Consider the following 12,011-nt stretch of genomic DNA (forward strand, 5'->3'; position numbering starts at 1 on the left):
CTTATGGAAAAATGATACTGTGGTTAACAGAAAAGAGTTGGGCATGTAAAAAATGTTCTGTGAGCCTTTAGATTTGTTAATAGACAGAACAAAGTATAATATTGAAGAGAACTACTCTACAGAGTCATTTTCTGGTTGCTTTCAGTACTGTGCAGAAGTGCAATAAACTGACCTAGCTGTCTTATGGAAAGATGATACTGTATTGTACAGCAATACAATACATGGGATTTGTGACTGATAAGACGAATTGGCAGAATGTCGTGAGGTTTTCATCCAGCAGTAGAGTGATAATAGCTTCCTCTGCTCCTGGTGATGATGATAATTCCTATCTGACACATTTCTGTGGCTAGAATCAGCTTCAGCTTTATTAAGTATTAACCTTTTACCCTTAGAAACTGGGGCAACAAGAGTCCGTCCGTCCCCCCCCCCCCCCCCCCCTAGAAATATCAGCCAATAACGTTGTTATGCATGGTATGGATTGCTTTACTGTATATTTTGTTAATATCTGTCCAAAAACATTGAGATGTACAATTAAAAGGATTACCCATAAATGTGATATCTACAACAGTTACAGAAAAAGGGCTGACTTTTTCTGATTCAGTCTTTTGGTCAGATATAACCTACAATGCATGAACTGATTTTGAAACTTTAGTCCAGTATATGCCGTTAATGAAATTTGAACTGGCAGTATCAGAGTACCTGCCTAATATCCCTCTAAAGATGGCTTCTTGTACGGTACAGTATTGCAGTATTAGGAACTAAATGTACTGAGAGCAGAAAAAAACATATAATTATGTACCATTGTACCAAACAAGGAATCAACACCTTGAACCCTTGTGTTTCCTCCTGTGCATGCTGAACAAAAACATCATCTTCGCCAATTTGTACTTCCCCACCATAAGATGTGTAGTATTCTCTGCACTTAGAAGGTAGCACCACCTCATACAGCTTACTGTATTAATGCAAGCAAGCTATCGAGCACGAAACACAGTGAAACAGAGTGAGCTCTAACAGGGATCGACATACTCTTGATTAATGAACGACAGAACACAGAACAATAAAAGATAAACGCATAAGAGAACTGGGAGTGTGGGATTCACGGGAAGCCTACCAAAGTGACATTAGGGGATTCAACGGGAATGGAAACAAGTTTAATCTGTTGAAGGGCAGGGTTATTCCTGTTCATACCAAGGCAGGAGAAAAACAAAACAGCATAAACCTCAGTGTCACATGATAAACCGATGTATACAAAAGTTGCCCACTCTACTTTCATCAGAATTTTTTTTCATACCCGCTTCATACTAGTTTTCTAGATTTTTGATGTGATCATACCCGCTTCATACTAGTTTTCTAGATTTTTGATGTGATCATACCCGCTTCATACTAGTTTTCTAGATTTTTGATGTGCTCATACCAGCGTCTTACTAGTTTTCTCGATTTTTGATGTGCTCATACCCGCTTCATACTAGTTTTCTAGATTTTGGAACTGGAACGCCAAATGTGGAACGTCTGGAGGGTGTAGGCCAGTGCCAGTCTGGCTCCAGTAACATCTTACGATTGGTCAAAGTGCATAAAACAAATTTAAGAATCAATCTTACTGAGACAAATACACTTTCTGATTTTTTGTAAGTGTTAAGAATGCTCGTCACACAACATTAAAATAAATAACACAAGGGCCAATGAAACCCGATTCTCAAAACATTCTCAGGCATTTCACGACAGACTTGTCAGAGTAATCTCAAAGCATTTTCATCTGTTTAGATATTTATTTATGAATAAAATTCAGAAACACATTATATAGAGATATACACACCTCCAGACTGATAAAAGCACTGAAATCTCAGCATGAAACCAAACTCTTTGTGTAGCTCAATCAATAAAACCTTTGCTTGTGGTTTTTAAGAGCATTGTCTTGAGTCCTACTGTTGGAAGGTATTTTAATACAAAAGCACTTCTCTTATAATATTTATAGTCTGTCTTTGAAAATCAAATTGGTTTGGAGTTAAGAATCATGCATCTTTTACCAGACACATCTTGAAGTTCATATTACAGTGAAGCTATTGATACTTATGGTGAGGAGTAAACAAAAAAGAAAAACAACAATATAATAGTATGTAGTTAAAAAAAGAAACTGAAGAGAGCTTAAGGGAATAATTAAACAAATAATTATATTTAACCATGCTCGCTTGACAACTGAAATATTAACATAGCCCCTCCTTAAATACCATAAAATGGCATCCAAAATGTCCAGTGGATAATTATTTTATGAAAACCTTCTTTTAGGAATAACAGCACTACTGTCATAGCATGCAATTTATTTATTTTTGTAGTAAACATGGACATTGTTTTTGCAGCTCCCCTGTTATAAGTTGATTAAACAAATGCATTTACACTAGCAATAGAACACCATTAGATATGCCTCCGCGCAATGAACTGGGAGATTTGGGGCAGATTGTGCTTCCAGTCTAGGAAAGAGACTATTGACATTTTACTCAGGTGCAAATATTGCCCACGTTGTGAGATGTTTGGAAACAGTTTTAAAAGAGCATGGCACCAAGATACCACCGTTTCAAGGCTCTGCCTGGTAAAAATGTGGCACTTCTTGAAGAAAAAAAAAGATTACTTTAATGCACTATACTACTGGAATATGTCAGCCAAGTCACAATCAATCACAGTTTGAAGAGTGTATAAGTATGTTCTACTGCCAGGAACATGTCATCTAGGTAAACACTTGGAGGAACACTTGAGAAGAGATGCTGCCAGATGTAATGACACAGTGAATGCCCAGCAAAGCTGTTAAGAGACTCCAGACCACAACTTTCATCTGAAACTAATAGCCTGAGCACTGAAAACCAAGGGATTTTTTAAACAATGGCTGTGAATCAAAAACTAATCGCCTGAGCACTTTGGTAAATTTACAGATTACAATCTAGTTCACTATGCAAAAGGGATTTTTGTGGTTACTGAACCCATACACAAGGAACACCAAAGCTAAAGAGATCATAAAAAGGACGTTTACCAGATATGCACATCCCTTTTTTAAAAACAAATTTATTTCTAAAAGTGTTTGTGCTATTACAATGACAAAAGCATGTATATGATTGGCTGTAGGTGGATGTACTGTAATATATGGATCCACCTGGAAACGTCATGTATTGTGATTGTATACACACATGTATTGTGATTGTTAGGCATCCAATCAGAGGGGTGAATAGATATTTCAATATTTCAGTAGACAGTTATCTGTAGAGTGGGTTCCCTTCTTTGTGATTATTTTTTGCTTGTGTTTTTTTAAATTTAATTTAGCTTACACAGATTACTTTCAAAAGTAATTCTACTTTAAAATGCTGCTCTTCCTGGTACAGGATTACTTTCTGCATCACACTCTCTCACATGAGGCCCTTTGGCGAGACAGTGGAAGCTGACCTTTGTCATAGAAAGTGATATGATACCAGGAAGAAGGAAACATGTCTTTTGCTGTAGTGTGGGCTTTTAAAATTGTGAAAAAAAACAAAGAACAAAAAGATAAAGATATTCAGATCAATGACAATCACAAAAAAAAAAAAAATCCAAAATAATCCTCCTTTGCAGTTGTGTCACACCAGTGTTGGAAGTGTTACCGACAAGCTTTTCATACAGAGCTGCATCTTTCAGAGTTACATGTGAGTAGTGCTACCACAGGACACTGCATGATACAAAGCAGTTGAAGGACAAACATCCCATCCAGTTATTTTGAATTTGTAGTAAATTGATAACATTAGATGTGCCTCTATAATTATGGTAATTGTAAAGAAGAGAGGATGATCTATTTACCAAGATGTTTAGAGTTCAAGGTCTTTCTTGAGTTTATTGGCGATACACATCACACCCCTTGTCTATCTGTATTCTTAGATAATGGGTGTACATGCTTGATGGATAAGAATGTTTTTTATATGTTTAAAGAGGAGCTGATCTGTATGTCTCTAGGGGTGGGACTATGTATTGTTAACCCACAATATGTGTCTTTGTAACTATTCACACAATATAACTTAAGTACTAAACTACAGTATGATGCTGTTTTGTTCACCTTTTCCCCCAGATGCCTACACTACCTCAGAAGTGACATATATTTGGACACGCAATGCCACTGAATCAGTAGTGGTTGCAGAAGATGGTTCCAGGTTGAATCAGTACGATTTGCTCGGGCAAACTGTTGGACAAGAAACTATTAAATCCAGCACAGGTTGGTAAAAAATAATGACAAACATCTCAGGTGTAATATTATCAGTTCACAAAGCTTTAACTCCTGAGCAGGTGTTTATTTTTGAGGAGCACACAAAATACTGCAATACACCACTGCTTTTAAAGTAATATTTTGAGTTGACTTCTTCAGAGTCTCTTAATTGTGTAGCAATAACTTTAATAAAATTATTTTAAACACCTGACACTGGGCAGGATTTTCAAAAAACAATGTTATTGTATCGAACTCGTGGTATAGTAACGAGAGCTTTAGTAGCAAGTGATTTTCAGACGAAATGTGTTAATTAAATCAATCAGTTAATGCTTTGAAATTTTGTCGATGAGGTTGTTAATGTTAATGAACGCATTTCTCGTTAAAAAGCTTAATTGTCGCAGGTCACGTACATCACTTCCTGTCACCACGACTAAATAATGGGAACTCGTTAACATTTGACCTCAGTTTGGCTGTTAAATGCATTTTCTCCACTAGTCAGCAGAGGAAATAAAACAGTAGCCCATCATAGTTTATTCTAATAAACTTAATTGTTACACACTGCTCGCATATGTTTAAAAATGCACTGTATACAACATTAATGTAGCTTTTAGATTTCAAGACCATGTCACAGGGTGCGATTTGTCAAATTTCCAGTGGGGGGTGTGGGTAAAATACACAGAAAGTCATTGTCAGTACAAAATCGATTTTCCCTGCCGTGGATACAAACAGAGCCTGTGATATAAAAAAACAGTGCCAGGGACACATCCCCATCAAATCACACCCTGCTAACATACACCCTGCAAAACATATTTTATAAATAAAGCTGTTAATGCAGGAGAAAGGCAGACAATAATCAAGCACATCTTATTGACTTCATTTATTAAACGTAAATAAATGACCAACAAAATAACTAGACTGTTCTGTACCGAGTGGTGGCTGGTGACTTCTGAGTCACGGCACAATTACAAACCTGTTGTTTCATCTCATCAATCTGCCATGCAAAAACATTAGCTTCATTCATTTCTTTATTGATTTCTTCTAGCACAGTGAAAGAAATGGATGACATCGGTCATTCAGTATAGTGTTTGACTGCCTAGTAAATACGGTTCCTTATTTCCATGTGAGCAGCAAGTAACTCATCATATCGAGCAATTGTTTCTCTAAGTTCCCTGTGTTGTGACGGTACTTTGAGATATGCACATACTAATTTATTCATCGCCATGGTTTCAATGTGAACTTTCTGCATTATAAATTAAATGCACTTTTTAGACACCAAAACAGTATAAAAACACCAAAATACAAGATATAAAGTGAACATTTAATTAACACAGTAGTTATTGTCTTCCGTTCTGCCTACTTTTCATTGATATTTTTGTTTTGAAATACAGTAGATGCCGCTTATTAACAACCTCTCGGTTCCCAGCAAAAAGTTGTTATTAACCAAAAGTTGCCAATAAACAGAAAGCCTGTTTTCAAGTGTATTTATATGGAACAACGATATATACTGTAGTTGTACAAATATGGTGCTGAAATTATTATTATTATTATTATTATTATTACTACTAGAATTACAGTGTTATTCAAACATCCTCCCACAGTGCTTTTTGTTTAGTTTTTATTTTGTTTTTCTTTTGGTTCTGCAGTTAAGAATGGATGACTTTCGTTAGTTTTAAACAAAATTCATTTTTATTTATTCATTTCTTAGCAGACGCTCTTATCCAGGGCGACTTACAATTGTTACAAGATATCACATTATTTTTACATACAGTTACATTATTTTTTTACACATTATTTTTACATACAACTACCCATTTATACAGTTAGGTTTTTATTGGAGCAATCTAGGTAAAGTACCTTGCTCAAGGGTACAGCAGCAGTGTCCCCCACCTGGGATTGAACCCACAACCCTCCGGTCAAGAGTCCCGGCATTCGAGGCAAGTACTTTTATAAATAAGGCCCATAGTGTTTTTTAAATTGTCCTGCCGTTATGATTAATTTCTTTTTTTTTTCTGGACACTTTAAAATCTCAAAACCGAATGATGACATTTTCATTATTCAACAATTCACTCATAATCGCGCATAACAGGCCTACAGCAGTGCTTCAGCAGGGGGCGGGAGGGTTTGAGTTGCTCCTCCAATTAAAACCAGGGATCAGACTACGTCATCAGCCACTGCTAGTACTGTGCTGTGTGTGGTTATAACTATATGAATTTATAACAGAGGCTTGTCTCTGAAGGAAAAAACTCTCTGGTCTCATCGAATTAAAACCTGTGCTCAGATCATGTGATCTGCTACTGCTAGTACTGTGGAGGAGGCAGAACTGCTGTTAATATGGGAATGTTGAATCTAGGGTTTTGGTTAAAATTACATATTTTCATGGCTTCTAGCAATGTCCCTCCTTCCTGATTTGTATTTCACATTGATTCATTCTGAATACTTTAAACCCACCCCAACTACTGAGTGGCAGCAAATTCCTATATTTCTATAGTAGGATTGTACAAGCTTGCGAGATTTGAAATGAGATTACAATTTAATACAGAGCACTGCTCTTGCTCGCCAGCTATAAAGCTATATTACAGTTCAAGAGGGTTCATTTACACACTCGTGGAATCTCAAACAGAATTGCAAATTGTGTCAAAATGTAAAAAAATGCCTAGACAAACAATCCTAGAAGAATATGCCCGCACTGAAAAATTAAATTAATAAAAAAAGAAAAACAGAATCCCGATTTATAAGGCATAATGAGGCTAGAAAAGACCCAGTCAGGCCAGTAATGTTTAATGGACCAGTAAGGTCATACTTCCCAAGTGTGAATGCATCATTAGATGTGTACAGAACATCCTCTAAAACATATCCAGATGTTTTCAACTGTGTTGATCTGTTACACATCCTATGTCACAACCTACACATTGAAGATTTGTTCAGGTTATTATTTTATATATTTGTAAATTATTTGTTTGCCTGCAGTAAGTTCAGGTTGCTGCTTGTATGTGTTGTGGAAATTATCCTTCATCTGTGTCAGTTGTATGTTTAGAGTCCTGCAAGAGGCCAAGTACACTTATTTAAAATTTTCCCCAAAACCATTAGCTCAATGGTTCTGTCTTTGTAAACTTACGACATTTTTTGAAAATGTCTGCTTTGAATACGAAGTTAAATATCAAAACACTTTTTTTTACATATTCAGTGGAATGTCCATATTGTTACCTATATATTTAAATATAATTAACTACGTAAAGTATTATTTTGTAGGCATCGTGGATCCACTTTTTACGGCTTTACAGTGCCCAGACATTGAGATTTTTCCACAGATTAGTAAATAGGAACACCAAACAGTTGGAGCTTCCACTGTAAATGCCAGTTTCCTTGTAAAGAAGAAATGTAAAGAAGAACAAGTGTTTGCAATACAGTACGAACAGAGGAAGGCCATTTTTATCTCTCCTCAGCCCAAAACTACATGGTGCAATGTATAGATTTACTTCAATTAAACCAAAGTACAGCATGTGGCACTACTATGACAACAATGACAGTGCTGTTGTGTAAAGGAAGGGCTCTGTTAACTTGGATACCCCTGTTTCCGTGTGTTTTCTATTATCCAGGTGAATATACAGTCATGACAGCACATTTTCACTTGAAAAGGAAGATTGGCTACTTTGTGATTCAGACTTATTTGCCATGCATCATGACAGTCATTCTGTCTCAAGTGTCGTTTTGGCTGAACAGAGAATCTGTCCCTGCCAGGACTGTCTTTGGTGAGTATTTATGGTTCTACCATCTGCACGTTTAGTGTGCCATAGAAACTATACTGCTGTGTTTATGTGACTGAGTCCAATGAACATCTTAACCCTGCCTTGATCTACAGAACATGATTATCGTAGGGGAGTGCACTGGAGAGCAGTTGCCGTTAATCATTATCATCATTCATTGGGCACAGGCCACTTACACAATACATTCCCCAGTAGGTCCCAAGGAAATCTAGTTCCTATTTCTATCTATTTTTGTAAAAATTCTTAAACTTTCAACTTCATGTTAAAAAATCCCTGTACAATAGCAGTGTTTCGGAATACAAATTTCAGTTGTGTTTAAACAAGATTTTCAGGAATAGATGTAATGCATGCGTTGTATTTCTGTATCTAAATTAAACTACTGTGATATACTAGAGGATTTAATTAGATTAATATGACATGTACTATTCAGAAAAGAATAGAATATGACACATTAGACTATATAATTAGATCAATATGAAGTATGCATTTCCCAGTGGTTCGGTTTTAACATACCTTCCTACCTACGGCACAGTGATGTTTCTCCACTTTTTAAACGATTCAAGATGAAATGTAATTATGCCGTAACAGCAAAATGACAATCATTTTTTGGATAAAAAACATAATAGGCTTAAAAAGTTAAAACCAATTAGAAATGTTATTAAACTGTGTGGCTCCTTGTTATTCCATGGCCTTAGATTTAATACAGGACCTGACTATCCAGGTGTTCTGCCAGCTGAGCTATTAGGTCAACTGACTGTCCAAAGTCGCCTTGAGTCAGTGTCTTTCTCTAATACTGATGAGCGAACAGCTGCTGCTGATAGTGCAGTCTGTTATACTCAGCACTCGGCTGTACATATTCTGTACCACAGTTCTGTTTAGAATTTAACATTTATTGATAGAGAGATATACGATTGAGATTAAAAGGGTGTGTGGTCATGATGGTTGGCTGGCTGTATTTTAGCTGGTTAATGAGACTTGGTGCTGGTCGAGGAGTTGGTTACGTTGGTCCAGGATATTAAAATTCCCTTTACTGTTAAGTTATGCAGTACAGTTAACTGTTAACTGCACTCCTGGATTAATCTATTTGCTTGTCTGGGATTTGATATACCTGCTGGGTGCCAAGTAAGTGCAATGAATATTTGTTCCAACTCTTAGCTGTTCACCAGCTTAAAGGAGGAAGGTGTTGCATAATGTTCAGATTTGATATCATGCTAGATTATATTAAAATGGGTTTGGTTTCCTGTTCCATTTAGTGATAACAGTATTCAAAAAGATATTTCAGCATTATTTTAACTGGACATATGAGATCCTCCACATGATTTAGAAATGACTCAATTCTATACAACATATAGTGGTTATATACCTATTTTAAGCCATTTCCATGGACTACAAATTCCTGTGAACTGAATTGTGTTGTCATTGTACAAAAAATATTTTCACTGGCTTTTCTTCATTTAACTTCAGTATACTTAGTGTTCCGCATTTCCGGTTTATTCTGATTTTACTGAAAGATTACAGGATTTTTTTTTAAGTGAACTTTTTTTTTTACTGCTTGATACCCTGTTTACTATTTAATATTTCCCTGGTACTATTTTCTAGGAAATACACAATATTGTGATTAAAATGCTGTTTTATGGCACATAAGCGACACAGTAAACTAAAACAAGAAAGTGAACTGAGAGAAAAGCAATCCATTTATGCAGCTTTTACACACGCTTTAATAAAAGAGAGTGCAGAATGACTGTGTTAATGAGTTTGTCAGAGTGCTGTGCTTTGCTGGACAGCCACTGTTTATTGCAGAGAGGTGTGTATTGGGGACTTCGTGCGACAGTACTGTCCATCAGCTAAAACACTGCCTAACGGCAACAAACTTAATCGTAAATATCTTTTTTTTTTTTTTTTTTTTTTTAATAATTTAGTCGTTGCCAATTATTTTTTATTATTTTCTCCCCAATTTGAAATGCCCAATTATTTTTAGGCTCAGCTCACCGCTACCACCCCTGCGCTGACTCGGGAGGGCGAAGACAAACACACGCTGTCCTCCGAAGCATGTGCCGTCAGCCGACAGCTTTTTTTCACACTGCGGACTCACCATATAGCCACCCAAGAGCTACAGTGTCGGAGGACAACGCAGCTCTCGGGCAGCTTACAGGCAAGTCCGCAGGCGCCCGGCCAGACTACAGGGGTCGCTGGTGCACGGTAAGCCAAGGACATCCTGGCCGACCTAACCCTCCCTCCCCCTGGGCGGCGCTCGGCCAATTGAGCGCCGCCCCCTGGAAGCTCCTGTCCTTGGTCGGCAAAGGAATAGCCTGGACTCGAACTCGCGATGTCCAGACTATAGGGCACATCCTGCACTCCACGCGGAGCGCCTTTACTGGATGCGCCACTCGGGAGCCCACAGTAGTAAATATTTGACAGAAAATGGTGATACTTTAGTTGGTAAACTTATGGAACGCATTGATGGAAATGTTCAGTGTGATTTTTGACGTATCTCCCGATGGCTTGCATCGTCCAATTCTTATCTTCTACTCTCTCAGCTGCTCCCCCTGAATTTGATTTATCCATAAATCCTGCATTCCTTCCATCTTCTGGTGAGTTTTGAAGTGGCCATCTTGAAACACGTCATAATGTAAGGCTGTGCATTTTCACCAGCTAGTCAACAATGACCTGGCCCTGCAGTGGAAATGTACTGACCCGAACCATACATGGGCTGCCTCAAACAGCCTTGTGGAAACGTGATATATGTGACTAATAGCACTAACAGTTAAAAGCTTTGTTGTGTTTAACAGCAGACTATTAGCATACTTTGTCTATTAGCAGGTGTACAGTACACACTCTATGGCATATTAACCACGGTTTAGTTACCAGCTTCTCCTGAGGATCAGTCCACCATTCAGACTACTCTGTGTCAGTCTTTCAATACAGAGACAATCTGCAGAAAGTTATAATTAGGGAGCAGCTGCGTCATTACCATAAGCACTCTGTTTGCACAGAACCTCAGATATGATGTGAAAAGCCCTTCTGGAAGTTAAAAAAAACTGCTAGTGTGCTTCCCAAGCAACATTGGCTTTTCAACAAGTCTGTAACCATGCATATGAGAACACTGAAATATATAAGAAATGGAGTTGCTAGAATGTGATGATAAAACATACAACATATCAAACCAAACAAAATGAAACTGAACCCCATACACTTTCCGTCTTGCCTACTTTGCTCTGCTCCCACCCCCTGTTACAGTGCAACCTTACCTTGAATAACAATAGCACATACAAAGCATTCTGTTGATCAGTTTTCCAATATAGTCTACATGGCAAACTGCCTGTGTGGCTGCCTGTCTAGTTCATCTTTGGGAAAGCAATTCGTTCATTTTGACACGCCACTGTACTTATTTCCACTCCAATTGTTCAGACTGGAAGAAGTGTTCCCTTTCAAGTACGAAATGTAACCATTACCAAATGGGTATTTACCTCCAAAAGACCCCAAACCTGAATAAGATACAGACGTGCTCAAATTTGTTGGTACCCTTACAGCTCATTGAAATAATGCTTCATTCCTCCTGAAAAGTGATGAAATTAAAAGCTATTTTATCATGTATACTTGCATGCCTTTGGTATGTCATAGAATAAAGCAAAGAAGCTGTGAAAAGAGATGAATTATTGCTTATTCTACAAAGATATTCTAAAATGGCCTGGACACATTTGTTGGTACCCCTTAGAAAAGATCATAAATAATTGGATTATAGTGATATTTCAAACTAATTAGTTTCTTTAATTAGTATCACTCTAATCTTGTAATCAGTCATTCAGCCTATTTAAATGGAGAAAAGTAGTCACTGTGCTGTTTGGTATCATTGTGTGCACCACACTGAACATGGACCAGAGAAAGCAAAGGAGAGAGTTGTCTGAGGAGATCAGAAAGAAAATAATAGACAAGCATGGTAAAGGTAAAGGATACAAGACCATCTCCAAGCAGCTTGATGTTCCTGTGACAACAGTTGCAAATATTATTAAGAAGTTTAAGGTCAATGGAACTGT

The 12,011-nt window shown here is 37.3% G+C and overlaps 1 protein-coding gene across 1 annotated transcript in view; it reads left to right on the plus strand.

Moving 5' to 3' along the window:
- Positions 1-12,011, plus strand: part of LOC117409022 (gamma-aminobutyric acid receptor subunit alpha-2-like) — a 74,326-nt gene that overhangs the window by 37,626 nt on the left and 24,689 nt on the right. The window contains exons 7-8 of the mRNA XM_034014537.3: positions 4,079-4,222; positions 7,810-7,962. Coding sequence (XP_033870428.1) covers positions 4,079-4,222; positions 7,810-7,962 — 297 coding nt within the window. The remainder of the gene's footprint in view (positions 1-4,078; positions 4,223-7,809; positions 7,963-12,011) is intronic.

The sequence above is a fragment of the Acipenser ruthenus genome, chromosome 2, assembly GCF_902713425.1.
Source record: "Acipenser ruthenus chromosome 2, fAciRut3.2 maternal haplotype, whole genome shotgun sequence".
NCBI lineage: Eukaryota > Metazoa > Chordata > Actinopteri > Acipenseriformes > Acipenseridae > Acipenser > Acipenser ruthenus.